General features: G+C 50.6%; 1 protein-coding gene across 8 annotated transcripts in view; it reads left to right on the plus strand.

Moving 5' to 3' along the window:
- Atp2b2 (ATPase plasma membrane Ca2+ transporting 2) overlaps window positions 1–22022 on the plus strand; it is a 327316-nt gene that overhangs the window by 243880 nt on the left and 61414 nt on the right. For 7 of the 8 annotated variants that reach the window (XM_057792742.1, XM_057792682.1, XM_057792700.1 and 4 more), the window contains 4 exons: window positions 852–1049; window positions 6948–7205; window positions 8066–8191; window positions 15678–15803. In XM_057792742.1, coding sequence (XP_057648725.1) covers window positions 852–1049; window positions 6948–7205; window positions 8066–8191; window positions 15678–15803 — 708 coding nt within the window. Of the gene's footprint in view, window positions 1–851; window positions 1050–6947; window positions 7206–8065; window positions 8192–15677; window positions 15804–17532; window positions 17566–18806; window positions 18867–22022 lie in introns of all 8 variants that reach the window. The other variant, XM_057792733.1, reaches the window with a different exon arrangement.

Consider the following 22022-nt stretch of genomic DNA (forward strand, 5'->3'; position numbering starts at 1 on the left):
CATGCTCACTGGAGCAGACTGTCACATACTAGGTGGCCTTGAGCCAGGAATAGCTGCCTCTCTCATGGCTCTGAAGCCTCAAATCCAAAGCTGAGTGCTAGCTAGACCCTGCCCTACATGCAATAGGAGAGACCATCCCTAACTTCTTTCAGAATCTGGTAACTCTGGGATCCTTAGTGGCAGCTGTGTCCCTCTGATCTCTGTTCACCCTCTTACACCGCTGTCTTACAGCCTGAGTCAGTGTCACCTGTAAGGACACTTATCTCTGGACAGAGGGACACCTGGTTCATCGTAGATGCTCTGGCCTTAGTCACATCTCCGGAGAGTGTTTGCCCAAGGCAGGTCACTGACCCAGGTCCTGGGAGTTGGGCTTGGATAGTCACAGATTCCCCAGCTTACAATGGCCTGGCTAAGAGTTGTTCAACCTTGTGACTGGGTAATAGACTACCCATCCAGCCATCCAGAGGGACACCTTCAGTCCATACTCAGTAAATTATATCAGATGTTCAGCACTTGGTGTGAAGGAGGCTTTGTGTGATATGTCTCTGCCGAGCTGCAGTGGGCTGGGCTGAGCTGAGCTATGATGTCAAGAATCAGGTGTATGAAGTGTTCTTCGGGATGCATGTTCATGGGGACGGATACCACCATGAGTCTGGAAGCATCCATGTTTCTAGGTTCCTCCATTCACTTAGCAGGGGCCCCCTCAGGACATGAATTGCTTGGAACACTGGGCTCCTTAGGCCAAAAGCCTGGAAGGTTCCTGCCATATTTGCCTGCTCCCTCTTTAGCTCCCAGGGATAGGCATGCATCTCTCCTGGCCCCTGCCCAACTCGCCTACCCTCTGTCCACAGGTTTGCCAGGCACTGCTCCAGACCTGGAAAAGAGGAAACAGATTTTTGGGCAAAACTTCATACCTCCAAAGAAGCCAAAAACCTTCCTGCAGCTGGTATGGGAAGCGCTGCAGGACGTGACGCTCATCATCCTGGAGATAGCAGCCATCATCTCCCTGGGACTGTCCTTCTACCACCCACCCGGAGAGAGCAACGAAGGTAGGGTGTCCCGGACACTCCTGAGCACACGGCATGTGGAAGGGTGCATGTACGGACAGTGCCCACAGCACTGTACACCACAGCACTGTATAGCGGGAGCGAGCTGGCTGGGACACGGGCCACAGAGACCACTGCATGCCCAAGGTCCCAGTCAGCTCACCGTGAGTGCAAGGCTAGACCAGCAGTGGTGATAACTACAGTGGGCATTTATTAGGCACCTCCAGTATTCCCAGCTTGAGCATCCTTTAAACATAAGGAAACTGGGGTATAGAGAAGGAGGTTGAGTTGCTCTGGGCCACCCAGTATCTAAGTTCATGGTAACTAAATATCAAATTATCATAGACTATGTGGTTTATAGAGAGACATGTCTCTTGTTCTGAAGACTCCCGATCCTAACTGCAAGGCGATGCATCTGGTGGTGAGGGGCTTGAGCTGCACTGTAGCATGGCAGGGGGGTTGCATGGTAAGACCAAGGATTCATGTTGCCTTAGCTATTTCCCTGCCCTGGGATGGCCCCCCATGACTTCATCTAATCCATTTTACCTCACCAAAGTCCCGTTCCCAAAGACCACCTATATGGGAGCCTGGGGGTTAATGTCCAGCATGGGACCACAGTGCACACCAAGAAGAAAGGCCTCGGGTTGGCTGTGGAGCATGTCACAACATGCTGCCAAGCCCCTCCCAAGGCCATTTCTTTCTGTCACCTGACCACGGGAGCTGAAGTCAGTTCTCTCTCTCCACCATATGGGTTCTGGGGATTGAATTCAGGTCGCCAGGCTTGGCAGTAAGCACTTTATCCACTGCGCCATCTAAATGGCCCTGGCTTTTTTTTTTTTTTCTTTTTCGTGTGGTTTCTTTCCATAGAGGATAGGAAGAAAGGCAAGTAAAAAGTCGGGCAGAAAAATGGTAGATGCAAACGAATCAGTTATAATTGCTACTGTGATTCAGATTTAAGATTGACTTGAGCTTCCCAGTAGCTAGGGCAGAAAGGGAAGTTGGGTGATTTTCATAGGCCGAGCTATCAACAAGAAAGGGGGTGAGGTTTCTGATAGTGGATCCTGGGACGGACGTTCCCATAGGAGAGTGGGGGGGTGTTCTGTGGACAGCCTTCCTTACAGTTTCAGCCAATATGGAAGCCTGCAGATAGTAAGGCTGACATACATCCTACAGTTTCCAGGGCTACCCCAAGTCAGGAGCTGCTGTGGCAGAAGCCATTGTCTCATCGCCTAAGCCATACAGTAACTCTGTAGACAGCTGCTATTCTTTCTTTCTTTGTTTTTGAGATTTTAATTTAATTACAGTTCTCCCTTCAGTTTTCTCCCTCCAAACCCTCTCACATCCCCCTCCCATCTCTCCAAGTCTCTTTTTTTCTGGTTTTTTTTTTTTTTTATTGATTTTATTGAGCTCTACATTTTTCTCTGCTCCCCTCCCCCCCAACCCTCCCGCAAGGTCCTCATGCTCTAAATTTACTCAGGAGATCTTGTCTTTTTCTAATTCCCATGTAGATTAGATCCATGTATGTCTCTCTTAGTGTCCTCATTGTTTCCTAGGTTCTCTGGGATTGTGATTTGTAGGCTGGTTTTCTTTACTTTATGTTTAAAAACCACTTATGAGTGAGTACATATGATAATTGTCTTTCTGTGTCTGGGTTACCTCACTCAATATGGTGTTTTCTAGCTCCATCCAAGTCTCTTTTAATCAGTGATTATTGCGTGCATATATGTATTTATATATACCTATAAGTCTCTAAATATATCCTATTGTGTCCATATATTATTATTTGCATGTTTTCAGGAGTGACCTTTGGCACTGGACAGCCAATTGGTGTGCTCTTCCCTGGGGATGGCCAGCTGTCCCACCCAGTTTTACTCGGTTGTCTGTAGTTCTTTGTGAAGGTTCAGGGGTCTCGTGGGCTCTTTCTCTGAGTCATTCTTGCTCAGATCACGCTTGCGCGGTTGTGTTGATGAAATGTTATGGGTGCAGCTTCTGTTGTTATTTAGAGACAATCACACAGCAAAGCCCCTGATTCTCTGGCTCTTACCATCTTTCTGCCCTTTCTTCCTAAATGTTCCCTGACCCTTAGATGTGGGGATGTTTTCTAGATGACCCACCAGGACTGAGCTCCACAACTCTGCATTTTGATTGGTTGTGCTTTCTGTAATGGTCTCCATCTGTTGCAAGAAGTTATCATTGACGAGGGATGGAAAGTACACTCATCAGGCTAGACCCAGGAGGAGCTAGATGCTATTCTTATGAGTCCCCGAGCCTGTGAAAGATGTGCCAAGTCACCCACCAAGGGGCTGAAACTCTGTGGCTCTGGCAAAAACATCCAGCTCCACAAAGAGGGCTGGGACTGAATCACCGGCATCAGTGGCCTCCTGTGGCCCTGCTGAGCAAGGTGAGACAGGGGCAGCTGGCAGAGGCCAAGATAGGACGGCAGAGCTGTGGGCTGTGTCAGGAGAGACCCCGTGGCTCCAGACAGATGACTACTGCCATGAACACCTCTGGGGTACGCAAACCCAGAGCCCAGAGATCATGGCTTGGTGACTGGAATGTGGCCTGAGTCGACACCTCATTGCTGCTGGTCCAGCCACATTTTCAGTGGAGGGCAGCTGCCTACACTGTGTCCCACTAGCAAAGTAATGGAGGCAGGACAGGTTCCTCACATTCTAGTCCCCACGGAGAGGTGAAACCCTTCCCACCAGCTTGCTACGCATCCTGCATGCAGCCCCAGACAGGAGTCCACCTGCTGCAGTGCTCACCTGCCCTTATCTTGAGCATCCAAGAGCGGCATCTCAGCTGGCAATTCTTTGTTTGTTTTATTCTTTGTTTTTTGTTTTTCAAGACAGGGTTACTCTGTAGCTTTGGAGCCAGGCCTGGAATTCATTTTGTAGACCAGGTTGACCTCAAACTCACAGAGATCCGCCTGTCTCTGCCTCCCATGTGCTGGGATTAAAGGTGTGTGCCACCACCACCCTGCTTCAGCTAGCAATTCTTGTCTGGCTAGACTGTGGTCTGTGTTCTACTGGACAAGTGGAAGTACTGGGCTGGGAGGAGAAGAGAGGACAGTTGCATAGAATTGGCCTCAGTTACGTGGGCTATAGCCCCAAACCAGGCCTTAAGCTGCCCTCAGTGTAGACAAGCCAGTAGGAGAGACTCACACCTGGGCTTCATGTCACAGTCAGGTGTCATGCAAGTAGAGGACCCTAGGGGATATGGGCTCAAATCCAGGTGTACCAAGTCTTGGCAATGGATTGGCTCCTGAAGCCTTACCTTCTGATCTGAAGAAAGGACACAGATCCTGGGACACAAGGCAGCAGGGTCCAAAGAAGGATCTGTAGGGCACTCAGGAAAAGGGGCAGAGTACCTGGCATATGCTAGGTGTTTGTTAGGAGCTCAGAGAGGCTGAGTCACTTACCTAGAGCTGCATAGCAAGGCCTGGACTTTGAATCTGGGTCGTTTTGAGTCTGGAATCTCAATGTGATGTACTGATTTAACTCTAAGAATGCCCTGCACACACACACACATACACACACAGAGAGGCTCCAAAGAAGCACACAAGGGGAGACAGGTGTCTCCTTTACAGAGCATGTGGCAAGAAGTGGGGACAACCAAAATCCTACAAAATGAAGTATCAGGATCTGGATTGAGTCCTCCCTTCCCCACCCTCGTGTCTCAGCATGGATACAACCATCCCCGGGCTCCTGCTGGAACCTTCTGTGGATACTTCGTGTATTACTTTCCACCTTCAGTATACTGGAAGTTCTCTCTGGGTTTCTGATGACACCCAGCGTGACAGCTGCATGAACAGCTGTGAGACCGTGTCACCTAGGGGGTAATGACAAGAGGCCTGGGCATGCTCAGTGCAGCTGCAGTGTCTCCTTGCTGATCATGTCTCATCTGCGCTTGGTCGCACGCCAGGAGACTGAGTTCTGTGGCACTAAGAGCTGGCAGCATGAGAATTCCATCTCTAAGGCTCCCTGTTCTTTCCACCCTTGGGGTAGGGGTTCGTATCTCTGTGGGGGTTGTTCGTAGTGACACAGGACCACAGCACTTAGTTCCCTCATCTCACGCGACTAGATTCCAACTGGTTCCTGCCCTGTGTCATGTGCTCAAGGCTTGAGCCCATGGGACCCCATGGCAGCCACTTCACAAGGAGGGTCCCCTTACCCTGAGACCACCTGAGGAGGGAAATACCCATGATCACCCCATTCTACTGACGAGAAAACTGAGACACTATGGTGAAACTGCCACATAGCAGTCTGCAGCTGAGATTTGAACTCGAGGAAGGGCGGCAGGGGCAGTTCTCAGTGGCACCAATATAATAGCTGTTACCTTCAAAGAGTGGTCTGGTAGAATGGTTTTAAGTTACCAAAACAATTCAAAGCTTCCAAGGAGACAAGCAGCCTTGAAAGCCCTTCAGGAGTTTACTGGCCTTTAGGGAGTTCTAATTCAGCTGGGGGCCCGGATCTTCCAGTGTCACTTGTTCCTGGCCATAGTGACTTCTTGCCTTCCCAGGCATTCCCTGACCTTCTTGTCTCATTGCTTCTGACACCTGGGTTTCCAGAAGCTTCTGTTGGGGTTTCTTGAAACTTCTGTTAGCTATTCTTTGGAATCACACGGGATACCCAGATGGTCTTTGCCACCTGCCATGGGTTCAGAGGCTCAGAGACTCAGGGCAGGACAAATCCGAGTTCAGATTCCAGGTCTGGATCTAAACTCTAGATCTGCTGTGTGACTCCAGCTGTGTCACTGCCCATCTCTGAGCCTCTTTCCTTTCTTTGACCATCTGAAGGATGAGGACAGATGCTCGAGGCTTGCCCAGCACCCTGCCATCCTAACCCCTATGGAAAGCGCCCTTCTGAGTTGACTGATAGAGATGATTAGACACCACTCCTGGTATATAAACCATGAGGAGAACACCCAGCTCTCACCCAGGATGTGACCTCTGGCCACTCAGAGTCTTGGGTTCTGCATTCAGAAATGTCAGGTGCCTCTTGCTTTTGGGACCCCTGTGAGGAGCAAGGAGAGGTTGGAGAGCCATAGGCTGTCCTCAGCCTAGTGTCGTAGACCTTCGGTCTGAGCCTCCATGTTGAGCATATTGGTATTTTTTCCATTTCTCATTGCCCCATAGGCCTGACCAACCTTGAGAGCTGTAGACCCATACTGGGGACTCAGTAGTGCCAAGCATGGGGTGCAGGGTCCCTGCAGGCCAGGTAGAGTCCCGTTGTCCTAGCTGTGGCCTGAGTTGGGGAGAACCTGATACATACTTAGTGTGCCCAAGAGCCACCCCTTTCCTGTCCCAAAGCCCCAGGAGGTGTTGTCAGCAATACCACCTCGATTTCCGTGGTATTGCATCAGAGTAGGCATGGAGAAATTAATCCCAGCACTCAGAAGTAGAGGCAGGAAGATCAGGATTCCATGATCATCTCAGCTACATAGCCAGTCTGAGGCCATCCTGGGCTCCATGAAATCCTGACTGTGAGAAAACTGACACTGAGAGTCATTCACTTGAGGTCTCTCAGCCAGGACGAAGGCAGGGCCAGTGTGACACTCAGAGTCACTCACTTGAGGTCTCTCAGCCAGGACGAAGGTAGGGCCAGTGTGGTTCAGACAGTGGCTTTGAAGTCATACTGCCTGGGGTGGCTTTCTCGCTTTCCACCCGCCTAGTTTGGGAAGTTAGCAGATCTCTCTGAGAAGTCTTAACATCCCCATTAGTGACAGACACACCCCAGGGGCCTTATAAAGTGACTGGGAGGCGCCCTTTACCCAGAGCATGGCACACAGAGGAACAGCGAGGCCGGCATCTGATTATCAGTGGTGACTTGGCCTAGCTGAGCTGTATGGAAGCTCTCGTCTGGTGGCCTGGGGACCCACTGTTTCCTTGTCTCTCTACAGGATGTGCCACGGCCCAGGGTGGGGCAGAGGATGAAGGTGAGGCAGAAGCAGGCTGGATTGAGGGGGCCGCCATCCTGCTGTCGGTCATCTGCGTGGTCCTGGTCACAGCCTTCAATGACTGGAGTAAGGAGAAACAGTTCCGGGGCCTGCAGAGCCGCATCGAGCAGGAGCAGAAGTTCACCGTGGTCCGGGCCGGCCAGGTGGTCCAGATCCCTGTGGCTGAGATCGTGGTCGGGGACATTGCCCAGATCAAATATGGCAAGTCTTCCTTCCTGGCCATGATTCTAGAGCTGGAATCTGGGTAGAGGTGTGACAGGACTGGAGGATACAAAGAGCCTAACCCAGGGAATGGTGGGGGAGGGGAGCCCTAAAGGCTGATGTTGTGGCAAGATGTATTCTGAGGCCCTGAGGATTCCAGAGGAGACAAGCGTCCCATCCAGTTAAATCAGAAAGGTCATATTCATGACACGCATGCCCCTGCACCCCGGCTTCCATATATAGCAGACATGACTAATCAATCACTGCTCATAATCTGAATACAGCCTCAGAAAGGCTTCCCAGCACAGCATCACTAATACTCAAATCCATTTCCCATCCCTGAACCGACTTAGAGAGATCTTTCCAGGCTGGTGGAAGTTAGCAGAGTTGAAGTGGGTGGTGAGTATCCCAAGCCAGTCATATTGCTATCAGAAAGCCCATAGACAGGCTCCAGAGGAAGTTTGGAGAAGATATATCCTGGGTCCGTAGACACAGGCTGGGAGATTGGAGTGGCCCTCCTCACTCAGTCCTTGTGACTCACTTGATTGGAATGTCTTCAGTACCCCCCCCCCCAATAGCCTGCTCTGTCATGAAAGACCTCCTCCCAGCCATGAAAAGACTACAGGAAAATAAACCGCAGAGCACCCTGGGCCCAGGGACACATCAGGTCAAAGGATATACATTATGAAGAGCATGCCTGCATGAACCGAGGTGGCTCTGTCAGGCCCCAAGGATGTCACTTTAGCTGCCCATTGACTTCCGGGTGCCACCGTGGTTCTGCGTGCTGGGGCACCTCCCCCATGGATACCCCAGCTTCTCTGGCCACCTGACTCTGCTGACCCCTGCCCTCCTCCAATCAGGTGACCTCCTTCCTGCCGATGGCCTCTTCATCCAGGGCAATGACCTCAAGATCGATGAAAGTTCGCTCACAGGAGAGTCTGACCAGGTGCGCAAGTCTGTGGATAAGGACCCCATGCTGCTGTCAGGTGAGCTGCAACTCACAGTGCTCCTGCGGGAGGCTGGTGTGGTCCCTGGCTCTAGGGTCGATGGCAGGATCAGCCTCCTGTGTGCAAACCACCCCTTTCCCAAGCAAGCCCGCATTATACCTGCCATGCAGAGCCACGGCCTGGCCTGGAAACTCCCATGGCAAACTTCACAGTGTCTCACCCCTGCAAGACACTTCTAGTGTCTTGTCAAGTTTCTAGTGGCTTGGTTTCCTGCGAAGTGACAGTCTTTCTGGATACCCACTATGCACCAGGCCCCGCGATGGGGGGAGGGGCATGAGAGGAAGCCAGCCTTGCCATTCCTGGGCAAGAGCTCACCAGGCAGGAAGGAAAGCAGATACCAACACCCAGAGGCAGGACCACACTGAGGTGTGGGATAGCAGGATATAGATGCTTGGATTCTGGACCATAGTCAGGAATCAGGACGTTATTCTGAGTAGGATAGAATGGCCTAGATGGAGTTGCCTAATGACACTGGCAATTTTTTTAAGTTTTACTGGCTATAATGGGGGCAAGAGATGGGCTGGGGAGGTTGTGTGGGCAGAACACCTTCATAAAACTCTTCCAAGATAACCAAGAGGCCTCATTGCATGGCCATGTTAACCCCACAATAGAGATACAAAATGATATACAAAAGCCAAGAAGGGAGCAGAGAGGCCATGGGGGAGCATATTGAGCTGGGGTTTAGAGGGCAATTAGGAGCTCGCTTGGTCCGTTTCCCTCCGGATGGGTGGGATACCCTGGCAATACAAAAAGGAAGATCCACAAGTCCTTCAGGTAATAGAAAAGCTGAAGTATTATTTTATCTAGAATTTATTCACTGCTTGTCTTAGTCAGGGTTACTGTTGCTGTGATGTAACACCATGAGCGAAAGCAATTTGGGGAGGAGAGGGCTTACTTCACTCATAGATCCATGTAACAGTTCATCAACAAAAGCAGTGGGGAACTCAAACAGGGCAGGAACCTGAGAGGCCATGGAGGGGTGCTGCTTACCGGCTTGCTCCCCGTGGCTTGTTCAGCCTGCTTTCTTATAGAACCCAGGACCACCAGCCCAGGGATGGCCACGCCCACAACAGGCTAATTAACACACCAACACTAATGAAGAAAATACCTTCCAGCTGGATCTCATGGAGGCATTTTATCTCTATTAGCATGCCTCCTCTCAGATGATTCTAGCCTGTGTCAAGCTGACATGAAGCGAGACAACACATCCCTATACCTATTTTGCTTTGTAGACCAGGCTGGCCTCATCCCCTATATTTATTAAGCGCCTACTGTTTGCTGATGGCTAACAGGACAGACGAGGTCTGTGCTGGCCTCGGTTGGAATTTAGAATCTGGTGAGGGCAGCAGTCAAGGAAGGAACACACAAGCAAATAGTAAAGTGAACTCCAGGACAATAAAATCATCGAAGACACAAGATTGCAGTGAGAAGGGGCCCTGAGGCCGGGAAGAATCTCAGCAGGTCAGAGAATGCCTGACTCAGGAAGTTACATTAGAGCTAAAATCAAAACTTTGAGAAATGCATTTCTGGCAGAAAAGCAGCAAGTGCAAAGGCCCTGGGGTCCAAGTAAGGGATCATGGAAGGTCTCCAGTGCCCCCTGGGAACAGGACCACGTGACAGATCTGGAGATGGCCCCAGCCCCATCAGCCCTGGTTCTGGTCTCTGAGCTGCAAGAGTTGGCAAGCAGGTAGCCATGTTTCTATGGGAGTCCATGGTAGATGGTGACAGTCTCCAGATAGCATGGAGGGAGGATGCTGGCAGGAGTGTGATGGAGACAGCATTCAGAGTCACTGGCTAACAGTGTCGCAAAGCAACTTGGGAGGACTCCAGGACAGAGAGAGATTCCAGAATGATGGAGATGCTTGGGAATCTGGCTGTGCTGGTTTAGGGTGAATCACGGGGTCTCAGGTCTCTCACAGAGGCACAGGGCCCAGAGGGAAGCGGGGCACTGAAAATGAAACCAAGGTGGAGGTGAAGCTAAGCCTGGAAGCTGTTCTGAGGAAGAGCCATGAGGAGGAGTCTGGGGAGCATAGTGAGGGCTTCTGTGGCTCTTGTCCCTTCCTTCTCTCAAGGAGAAGGGAGGAGCTGGGAACATCTTAAGAGCCAGAAGTACTGGAAGCCAGAAGAGAAAGGAGGCCTGAGGTACTTGGAGATGAGCTAGGGAACACACCCCAGATGGGCTAGGGTGGAGCTAGTGACTGGGAGGATACTCTGTGTCTCACCAGTAGTCAAGAGGGTCCTGAGGTACTTGGAGATGAGCTAGGGAACACACCTCAGATGGGCTGGTCATCAGGTCAAGAGTAGGTGGAATGTGAGGACCAAGACAAGCGAGGGAGATCTACAGAGGCCACCACGGGTCTGCAAGGCTATAAGGAGCCAGGGGAGTGAATTTGCTTTTCCCTCCAGATATCAAGGTCCAGGGAACATCCTTGAAGACATGCTGTAGAGGATGGCTGGGCCAGAGATGTCCGGAAGGTTGTGCTCACCTTGTGGGACTGATGGGCTGGTGTGAGGCTCCAGAAAACACACCTCTCAACTTGAAAGATCCTGTTCATCAGAAGGATAGAAAAGGGGGCACAGCCCCCGGCACATACTAACTAGGTGGATGAGGAAGGAGCCAGATATACACAGAAGGCCAGCTGGGCAGAGGGAGGAGGGGTGGCAGAGCGTGGACAGGTGTGGACAACAGCAGGGAACGGAACAAACGCAAAGAATAGATAGTACATTCTCATTCCTGGCTACGTGAGCAGAGCCGGGATGGGTCAGGGTGGCCTGCTGGGAGGGCACGCCATGTGATGGCTCTCAGCTCTAAGAGTTGCAGCTTCATCCACCCTCCACCCCCTGGATCTCACTACAGACCCACGGGATTTGTTCTTTCCAGCCATAGAGGACAGATGGACCCTCCTCCCAATACCCGTCTTGCTTCCTCTTTGCTTGTTTAACCACTACCGTCTGCTCAGGACCCACCTCACTAGGAAGGGACCCAACCCATGACCACCAGTGCCCTCCACAGCCACTCCTGTTAGCACACTGGGTATTAATTTGATGAGGGTTTTTGTTTTGGTTTGGTTTGGTTTGGTTTGGTTTGGTTTCTCAAGATAAGATTTCTCTGTAGCTTTGGAACCTGTCCTGGAACTAGCTCTTGTAGATCAGGCTGGCCTCGAACTCACAAGAGATCTGCCTGCCTCTGCCTCCCAAGTGCTGGGATTAAAATTGTGCACCACCACTGCCCAGCTCTGATGGGTTTTGCACTGTGCAAACAATCAAAAATATGGAGCACCAAAAGAAAAAAAAGGAGGGGCGGGTGGTGGTGGTGGTACACGCCTTTAATCTCAGCCTTGGGAGGTAGAGGCAGGTAGACCCCTGTAAGTTTGAAACCAGCCTGGTCTAAGCAAGTTGCAGGACAGCTAGGGCTACACATAGAAACCCTGTCTCAGAAACCAAATAAATAATGAAAGAAAGAACAGAATTGACAGTGTTCCCGCCAGACCAAATCTAACCGATCTCTTACCGAAGGGCCCACCCACAGACAGACTTCTGAACCAGTTCTCCAGCCAGTCAAGTCCAGGTGGGGAGCTCTGAGCCCGAGGCCACTGCCATAGGGGACTGTGCCCAGCTTCAGCCCTGAACCCAACAGCTGTGAAGAATGTGGGAGGAGCAGGTAGCAGAGGTGAATGGGACAGGTGCCCTGGAATACACATGCTGTGTGGGCTCAGACATGCTGCTGGCTTCTCTGAGCCTCAATTTACCTGTGAGACTCACAAAGTGTCAATGGTGACACAAAGGGGAAATACCCTGAGAACCCCTGTGGACATCCTTCCTTACGTTGGAGACAAGGCGGGGTTCTAATCCTCTTTGACTGGGAACTCCAGATAATCTCTACCTCTTCCCTGAGCCTCTATTTGCTCTTCTGTAAAATGGGTTGGTTGCCTCAGTTCCTAGGAATAAGTGGAAGCAAGGAAATTTCCTTCATCTCCATATCCTGCCTGCCCCCTTCCTCCTCTCAGGACTGCCCCTCCTCCACTCACGGAGAGGCACTGGTTTTAGGGTATCCACGGATCTCCCCCAAATCCCTTAGGAGCTTGGTTCCACATTGGGGGGGGGCACATTGGTGGTCTGTTTTGGGGATCACAGGTCTGCGCTTCTTTTCAAGCACAGCAAAGGTGAGGGAAGAGAGAGAAAGTGAGTTCCTGGCTTAGCCTTCACCAAACCCCAAGTTCATCTCCAGAACCAGAGGAAGAACCTGGAGAGAGCTCGCATTCAGAAGCAGCAGGCTAGGTTGTGGGCATCCACAAGCCTGCCCCCCAGGATGGATGGGGGGACAGACCCCAAACTGTGACTTATCGGAATGGGCAGAGAGAAGGGCTGAGAAATCCAGGGCTGCAGGGGTCCCAGACACAAGAGTAAGGCAGTAGTTACTCTATTGCCATCTGCAGAGGCACCAACACAGTGCTCTTCCGGCAATCCCCGCTCCCCACCGCACGCGGCAGCTGGAAACCCGGCCTTTTACAGACCAAACCATCTTCCAGTGTTTACACATTAGCCAAAATTTCCAGTATTTCACCAGTCCCTGAGAGGCGGTGACATTCGATAGACCCCGGAATATGAATACTGGCCTGGTTTTGCATAACCTCAAGGCCATCTCGAGCTCCCGGAAAGGCTTCACATGCCCCAGGATTAGTATTGGCAGAGGGCAGAGGGCAAGGAGCACAGCACAAGAAGGCTGGTATCTGATCTGGGGTTTCTGATTGCATTACTAGGGCGTCGAGGAGCCAGCCAAGTCCTTAGAACAGTGGTTCTCATTCTGTGGGTCCCGACCCCTCTGGGTATCTAATGACCCTTTCACGGGGCCACATATCAGATATTTACATTACAATTGATAACAGTAGCAAAACTACAGTTATGACGTAGCAGTGAAATAATATTATGGTTGGGGTCACCACAACATGAGGAACTGTATTAAAGGGTTGCAGCATTAGGAAGGGTAAAAACCACTGATTTAGGAGTCTGAACTGGGGGACATTATCAGACTGCCATTTGGAGATTGGGGCTGTGTTCCCCAAAGCCCCTGCTTCTATCCTGTGGTAGACCTGGGGGGTTTCCCGGATCTGGTGAGCTCTTTGTCCTGCCCCCGTCTCTGTCCCCTGTCTGTCTACACAGGTTACAGGAGCCGCCAGCCCCGGGTGGTGATAGGCATGATTAGCTTAGAAGGTGATTCGAGGCCTGCTTATCTTGGGTGGAAATTGGCCCCCACATCTTTTTCCATCCCTCCTCTACTAGGCAGGTGGAAAACAGCCTTCCTGTGGCCTCTGGACCCAAGGACCAATGCAGTCATCTCTCCACCAGCCTGCTCTCAATTGGGTTTTACAGCTAGCTGTGGGGACCTTTTCACTGGGCGGGGAAGTGAGCTGTGCAAGATCCTAGGCTGGAAGAGAGAGTTTAAAGTCTGGCACTGGTCTTCCACTGTGTGGGGCCTGGGACAGTCTACCTCGCCCTTCTGGCCTCGGCTCCCGTGGCGTGAGAGCTGAGATCACTGTTTGTAGGGTGGGGTGTGGCACAGTGCCAGCACACAGTAGGTGTGCCAGATATTTCCTTTGTGTCTATAGTAAGTGCTCTAAAGCTTTCCTGGGGCTTCAGTTTCCTCATCTGTCTGGCAGGACAGTCAGTCCTCTCCTCCAGGCACGTGAACAGAGTTGGTACCCAGAGCCCTGAGTGGCAGGTCAGCTTAACCCTGCTGGACAGTCTCATAGAGCAGGCCTGGATTTTGCATGCGCCAGAGCAGGGGGGCAGAAGTGAGGGCCACCCTGCACTTCTTTAGATAGACTGGTTGGTGATCCTGACTCTGTCTGCTTCCCAGGCAGCCACTGTCAGATTCAACGGCATCTAGCACCATCCTGTTACGCAGACATCTTCGACCTCCAGGGACTGCCCACGTTCCCCAGCCAAGGCTGTCTGATCTCATGAAACTCCAGCTTCTCAGACGCTCCCTGGCAGCCCCTGGCAGCCCCACTCTACTTTCTGTCTATGGATTTGGAAGCTCGTGGAGCTTCTGGCAGGTGGATGCCAGTTAGCTTAGTGTCCCCAGGGTTCACTCGTGTCTCACGTGTGTCCGCCCTGCCATCTCCTGAAGGCTGACAGTCCAGAGAAACAGAGACAGAGAAAACACCGTTTCCCGCCTTTGCTTTGTCTTCGTTTCTTAAGACAGGGTTTTATGTAGCTAGCCCAGGCTGCCCTTAAACTCACTACCTTTAGCAGAGGATGACCTTGAATTCCTGATCCTCCCGTCTCTTCTACCTCCCAAGCACAGGGATGACAAACGTGTGTCACCACACCAGGTCTCTACCTGTGCATCTTTCTCTCTCTCCCACAAGTTCTCTATGGTGTTAAGACAGCCACTCTCTGAGCCTGTGTAGTAGAGGCCTGCCTGACAAGAAAGCAGCACTTTTGATTCAGAAGCCCCAAAGATGGGGGCTGGAGAGATGGCTTAGCAGTCAAGAGAACCCAGGTTTGGTTCCCAGTAGCCACAAGGTGCTCACAACCTGCAGTAACTCTAGTTCCAGGGAATCTGGTGTCCTCTTCTGATGTGTTTGGCTACTGCACACATGTGGCACAGATGCCCCAGAGAGTCTGATGTCACTGTATACCCACCTCCTCATATAAAATTTGGAAGGTCATAAAATACAATGCCCAGGATGACTTACAGAAACCAGTTGTTTTGAAATAAAGTAGTTTTAAAGTATGTAGCACAGTAATGTGTGTGTTTCTAGATAAACACTCAAAACAAGACCCGGGAGGAAGATAAACTACGGGTCTACTGTCAGAGGGATGATAATCACTATCTACCACATAGAGAAAATTTGGAGTCTTTTTAGTGCATCTACAGCTGTGTGTGATGTTATTGGTGATGGGTCTCACTCACAGTGGGGGAAAACACTGAATTTCACTCTGAGGTCTGTGAAAACATATATATGAGGTTTCCCATCTCAGTTCACAGACCCCTGAGTTCTCCACTAGGAGGGAAGGTGGACCAGTTCTCATCAGTCCTCTCTGGGTCTTAGTTCCCATTGGGTTGCAGAATAAGGTCTGATTATAAATAAGGTCTATACATAAAGAGAGAGAATGTTCCCTACTTGGATTACAATCGTGGAAGAAAAAATGAGAGATAGAGACAAGCAAAGGTGACACTCCAGGCTAGAAAAGGAGGTTCTGGGCCTGGATCTTCTGTGGACCAGAGAACTGAGAAGCAACAGCAATTTTATAATACTGTCCCAAGTCCATCTCAGCCTCCCCTGGGACATTACCATCTGAAAAGGCCCCACCATGCCCATGATGTGGCCCCCAACTGAAGGTGTCACCCCATGATCTCAGTGGGCAAGGTACTAGAAGCTGATAGACACTTGTTCCTTCTGTTCATTTGGGGAGGAGGCTTTGCCATGTGATAGTAATGGGATTATACCTTCCCCAGGGACCCATGTGATGGAGGGCTCAGGACGGATGGTAGTGACCGCTGTGGGTGTGAACTCTCAGACTGGCATCATATTTACCCTGCTGGGGGCTGGAGGTGAAGAGGAAGAAAAGAAAGACAAAAAAGGTAAGCCTCTTTCCCTCCACACTCACACACTCTGAAAACTAGCGAAGGAGCTTTTAAAGCCACATTTTTCATTTACCTGTTCACTCCACAATATAGAGTGCCTGCTACACCATACCCTGTGCCAACAGTCACCTCCTTTGTCCTCAGGGCATGTTGGATTGGGTGGGTTATGTCTGTTCCATCTGCCTCAGTTTCTGTCTTGTCCAGTCATGTCACAGAGGCCTCCCCTTCCCTTCTAGGCCAGTCTCAGGATGCTGGAAATGTCATTCAAACTCCAGACTCCAGCAGTAGAGGCAGCCAGCAGGAGCTGGCTTCCCATTTACCTCAGTACTGAACAGAAGTTCTTACCCAGAAATGTTCTTTCTGACATTGGTCAATTATACCATCAGGGCTGTAAATCCATCCAGCATAGACAAGTGCCAGTCACAAGCAGGCACTTGGAAAGGTGGTTGAAATCCAGTTCCATGCTTTTTGCTCTGATTCCCCAGGAGCTGACACAATGTCCAAGTCCTGGTGCCCCTTCTCCTTTCAAAGTAACAGTCCTTACCACCTGCTGCCCCTCACTGAGGTACAATGTGTAGCCATCTGAGATACAAATACCTTCCAGAACAGAAAAGAGATGTTCACACAAAAAGGCCTGAACCCAAATCCCAGAACAGCCAGCGCCTTACCTGGTATCTACACTCAGTCTCAGGAACAGTCCCTTTTCAGAATATCAGTCTTTCATCTCCTTCCCTAACTCTAGAGCAGCACCCACACATTCAGACCTTTGGGAGATTGGGGAAGGTCGATAAGTGGGCAGGTGGCCCTTCCCAACCAAGTTCAGGCAGGCATGCTACCCACAGAAGCCACTGGAACACAAAACGGGCATCAGGGCCGAAGACAGCTGGTAACTGAGTGACGAATTCCTTCCCAGTGTGTCCCCTGAGGTCACAGTCGTCTCTTCAACACCCAGCATGAACAGTGAAGCTGAGCTGTTATCTGGGAAACCAAGAGACTGGAGACAGCAAAGTGAGGCTGAACTAAATGGAGAAAAGGCCTGGCTGAGAGTCCCAGCAGGTATTGGGACAGGATCTCATGGATGAGTGAGGACCAGGATAAATAGACTGAGCTCAGTAGGGCTCCGTAAGAAATTGGTGAAATACAGTAGTTTGTACCTGTGTTCCAATCTCCGTTGCCTTGACTGGGAACAGACACCCGGAAGTTCCTGCAGGCCAGCCCTACATCTGACAATACTGTGAGGAAATCAGGCCTCAGTGGCCCCTTGGGTACCATTCAGGGTCCAAATCAACATAGAGAGAGGCAGAAGAATCCATTCTGTGTAGAGAGTCAAGGTGGAGTATGGCTTGTAGCTAAAGAATCAGAACTGAGCCTTTGTCTTCCCATCCCTTCATGTCAGCCTGAGATACAGCTCAGAGTCCAGAATGGTCTCGTGTGTGTGTGTGTGTGTGTGTGTGTGTGTGTGTGTGTGTGTGTGTATGCATGCATGTGAGTATGCGCACCAGTGTGCATGTAGGCGTGCATGCATACCCGTGTGTGTGCGTGCATGTGTGTGCACATGCACAGCCATGTGCGTGTGCACACATGCACACCCATGTGTGTGTGTGTGTGTGTGTGTGTGTGTGTGTGTGTGTGTGTGGAGTGTGATGGTGGTCTGGTGAGGTGTGCTGTACACATGAGGCTGTATGTGTTTCTCCTTCATTAACATGTCTCAAAAATCATCACACAGGTGTGAAGAAGGGGGATGGCCTTCAGCTACCAGGTACAGTAAGACAATCCTCAGGGAAGATGGGCTTTAGGAGTAGCTGCAGCTGTGGGCCCCTGGGCCTTGCCCCTGTATTAGTAGCACATAGTTGGAGGAGACCCTGTGCCTACTGACAGTTATCCCCTCTAGACATTGCTGTGATCTTCTGTATGCCAGCCCAGCAGGGCAAGAAAAGCATCCACTCTGTCCTCTTATGCCCGAGGCCAAGTGGTACCTCCAGTGAAGCCCCACATACTAGCATGCAGTACTTATCTTGCCATCACAACACCCCTGCCCCCCACCAACTCAGTTCCTGTCCCCAAGCACACACTATGTCCACCTCACCCACCAGTGCCCTTTTCTCTTGCTTCCCATATAACCGTATCCCCACCCCAAGAAAGAACTCCATGGGGGTGAACTTAGTGGTCCCCTACCATTGTTAATTTCTTGGTTAAAATCTCCCTGATTTAAAAGGAGACATCTAGAAGCCCTTCTCTGGTGTGATATCTTACATGGGGGTTACTCCTGTACTCTTCAGTGAGCTGGCCAGAGGAGAAGGTAATGGAGGGCTGTGGCCTGATCCTAAGTCACCACCATTGACAGCAGTTCCTCAGGGACAAAATGATGGTGGTCACAGGGAAAGACTTAGAAGTTTCCAGCCACACAACACCAACTCACTGAACATTTTTGAATTGACCCTGGTCATGGGTCCTTGGGCAGAACTTCCTTATCCCATGGGGTTCCAACCTGATCAGCTGAGCCAACACAGTCCAGATGTCACCATAGAAGTGCCATCACAGCCAGGCACACCTTTGATCCCAACACTTGGGAGGCAGAGGCAGGCAGATCCCTGTGAGTTCAAGGCCAGCAGAGTCTACAAAGCCAGCTCCAGGCCAACCAGAAATACATGATGAGACCCTGTCTAGAGATAAAACTAATAAATAAAGTGCCATCCCTCCTGAGCACCTGACTCCACTCCATACTGTCCTTCACAGACCCTCCGTGTCCGGGTCTCAGAATCCACCCGCCCTGGTGACATCTCCATGGGAACCCACCTGCCGTGGTGGCATCTCTATGGGAGCATTTCACCTCCTTCCCCAATTTGAGTTCCTCGCTTTCCCATAGAGTTGTTTTGGTTTGGTTGTTTGTTTTTTTTAAGAATAAGTCGTGTGATTATCCCCAATAGATTCATGTCTCTGTCGTCGCCTTCTCCATTGTGACATTGTGACATTGCATTTTCCATCCCTCCCACCCCACAGCGGTCGACGGCTCAGCACCTGCAAACGCTGCAGGTAGCGCAAATGCCAGCCTAGTCAATGGTACGTCTCCACAGCGAGCTCTCGGGCTGGGTTTCTGGGTTTCTTCTTCTCTGCCCTCTACTCAAGGCTTTCCCTATCCTGGGTCCCACAGACCTCTCTCACGCATGGCAACCCCAAAACACTCTCCCTCCAAGTACTTAAAAGCAGAGCCATGACCCAAAAAGTCAACTCCACATGACCTTGGCTTCAGATCTAGCCCCATGAAAAGCAGCACCCAGAATAGCCCACCCCTAAGCATAGTTCTGCCTCTGGTTTTGGAAAGGTGGCCTGGGGTCAGGAACTAAATAGAAGCCATCATCTGGGTCCCTAGCAAAGGCTCCAAGCCTCCTCTAAAATTCCCCAAAGGTAGAGACTCAGGCTGGAGTTCAACCCTCTAACCCCACTCATATCATAGCTGAGCCACAGGTAGACATTTCTCCCTCGGTCTCTATCTCTTCTTTCTTGCCAAGCCAGGAGGTATCAAGGCTTGTGGGGCTTGGACCTAGTCTGTCCCTCTAGTGTGAACTGGTGTGTCTCACTGGTGCCTGGGCTGGAGTATCTATGGGTCTCTATACTCTTATTTCGCCAGAGTGGCTGGTTGTGGTGGCTGCCTGTGTCCCCAGGTCTTCATCATCTCCTCACACGTAGGCATTATTATAACCACTTGCTCCAGGGGTCTCCACTGTCCATCATCCTCAGACACCACCCCTGTCCTCACTAGGTCCCATGATAGCCACCCAGGCTGCACCTGGATGCTCAGGGGCATTAGGGCTTGGCTGTCAAAATACTTCCAGAGCTGGGCAGTGGTGGCGCACGCCTTTAATCCCAGCACTCGGGAGGCAGAGGCAGGCGGATCTCTGTGAGTTCGAGACCAGCCTGGTCTACAAGAGCTAGTTCCAGGACAGGAACCAAAAAGCTACGGAGAAACCCTGTCTCGAAAATCAAAAAAAAAAAAAATATATACTTCCAGAGAAGCCCAGGCAAGGGACAAAAGCATTAGTGAGTGCTGGACATGTCCATGATGTGGCTCGCGCCCCACCCCTCCTGCAGAGACCCTGTCTCACCCTGTCCTCCCACCCTACACCTCTCGCCAACCCACCTGTCTTCAAAGTGCCCCACAGACCCACCTGGGAGATGTCAGGGGCTGAACAAGGCACCTCTGCAAGCAGTTGCTAATTCTAGTGTAGGTCTATTTCAAGCCCAAGAGGAGGAAGGGAGACAGCTGGGGCTGTGGGTGGTGTCAAGCCACAGGGAGAGGTGGCTGAGAGGTGACAGAAAGAGCTGGCATGGGCAAACCCACAGCTGAGAGAGAAGGAAGTGAGAACCCACTTTCCCTAGCTGACGAGCATACAGGTATCATGCTCATCAGTCAGTTCCGACAGAAATGGGGAGTCCCCCTTGCGGGCTACAGCCAGGGAGAGGCAAGGAGCTTTAGTTTCTAGACCAGCACTGTTACTAGTTTCAGGTTCTCCATCTCTTTCATCCTCGTGAGGGCCCTGTGGCACAGCTTTCATTGTCCAAATATGAAAGGTGAAGAAAATGAGACTCAAGGAGATCAAGACACTAGCCTTGGGACTGGAGAAAAGGCTCAGCAGTTAAGAGCACAGGCTGCTCTTCTGGAAGACCCTGGTTCAATTCCTAGCACCCACATGGCAGCTGACAACTGTCTGTAACTCCATTTCCAGGGGATCTGACACCTTCACACCAATGCACAAAAAATAAAGTTAAAAAAGAAAAGACACTAGCCCAATCCTAGCATGCTGGGACACACCTTTAATCCCAATACTTAAGAGGCAGAGTCAGGCGGATCTCTGTGAGCCCAAGGCCAACCTGATCTACATAGCAAGTTCCAGAACAGCCAAAGCTACATCTCAGCTGCTCATACTGCCTGTAGCTCTAGTCCCAAAGGATTTGACTCCCTCTTCTGCCCTCCACAGGCACCGGGCATACTCATGGTACACATGACATACACAGACATGTGTGCAGGCAAAACACTTACACATATAAAATAAAATTTAAAAAAAGATAAAAAGAGTCAGATGGTGGTGGTGCACGCCCTTATGGGAGGCAGCGGTAAGCAGATCTCTGTGAGTTCAAGGCCAGCCTGGTCTACAAGAGCTAGTTCCAGGATATCTAAGGCTGCCACACAGAGAAAAACTATCTCAAAAAACCATAAATAAACAAGTACATAAATAATTTTTTTTAAAAAGAAAGCAACAAAAAGAAAGCAGCAGAATGGGGATGTAAACCCAGAACCCAGACCTGCTCATCTCTGAGGTTTCTTCCTCCAATCAATCCAGTATTCCACAATGAAGTATGTCTATAGATTTTCTATTGAAATAAAGAGGTCTTCCCTGAAGAAAAAAATGACCCTCTAGACTAAGACATTTGAGGGCCAGATGTGGTGCTATGCACATATAATCCCAGCACCCAGAGGACGATGTAGGAGGTTTATGAATTTGAGACTAGCCTGGGCTACAGAGTGAGAACCTGTGGGAAAGATCTCAAAGTCTGGGGACCTAGCTCAGTGATACCACAAGGATCTGTGGTATTCTCTGGAAACTGCTATGAAGGTATCATCAGAGGACCCTGAGTCTAAGCATCTGGGAAATTGTAAGAAAAAAAAAAAAAGACAGGCAAGCCACCAGACCCCACTCCAGATCAACAAAGGAGAATGTAAATTATAGTACTGTTAAAACTCCAAAAACGAGCCTAGAGAGCTGGTGGCTGAGGCTGGGACAATGGGAAGAAGCCCACTATAATCTCACCTCTTTTCCCTGAACCAACCCTGGTGATATAGGATATAAAACAAGAACAACAAAAATAGTTCCCTAACTGTAATTCCCCACAGTCCACATCTGAAAGGTGGGGTATCCGCTCATCCCAGAGGTATCACAGTCTGTTTTCTTTTTCTTTTACATTCAAGCACATCTCACTGTCAATCAAAACAGATGATGGATCCCCGTAACTTCTTGGCCTCTTTGCAGCACTTGGCAGGTGCTTTTCCTAAACATCCCTTTGGTTACCGTGAGCCCATTTCACAGAGAAGGGAAGAGAAGTGACCTTTCCAAGGTCTCCTGGCCTGTAACTGGTCCCTACCAAAGCCCTTTTATAGTCACATGTCTATGGAACTTCCAGGTTCAATATGGGTCCATCTAGAATTTATGCAGGGCAGAG

Source organism: Chionomys nivalis, chromosome 1 (assembly GCF_950005125.1).
Source record: "Chionomys nivalis chromosome 1, mChiNiv1.1, whole genome shotgun sequence".
In the NCBI taxonomy this organism is placed as follows: domain Eukaryota; kingdom Metazoa; phylum Chordata; class Mammalia; order Rodentia; family Cricetidae; genus Chionomys; species Chionomys nivalis.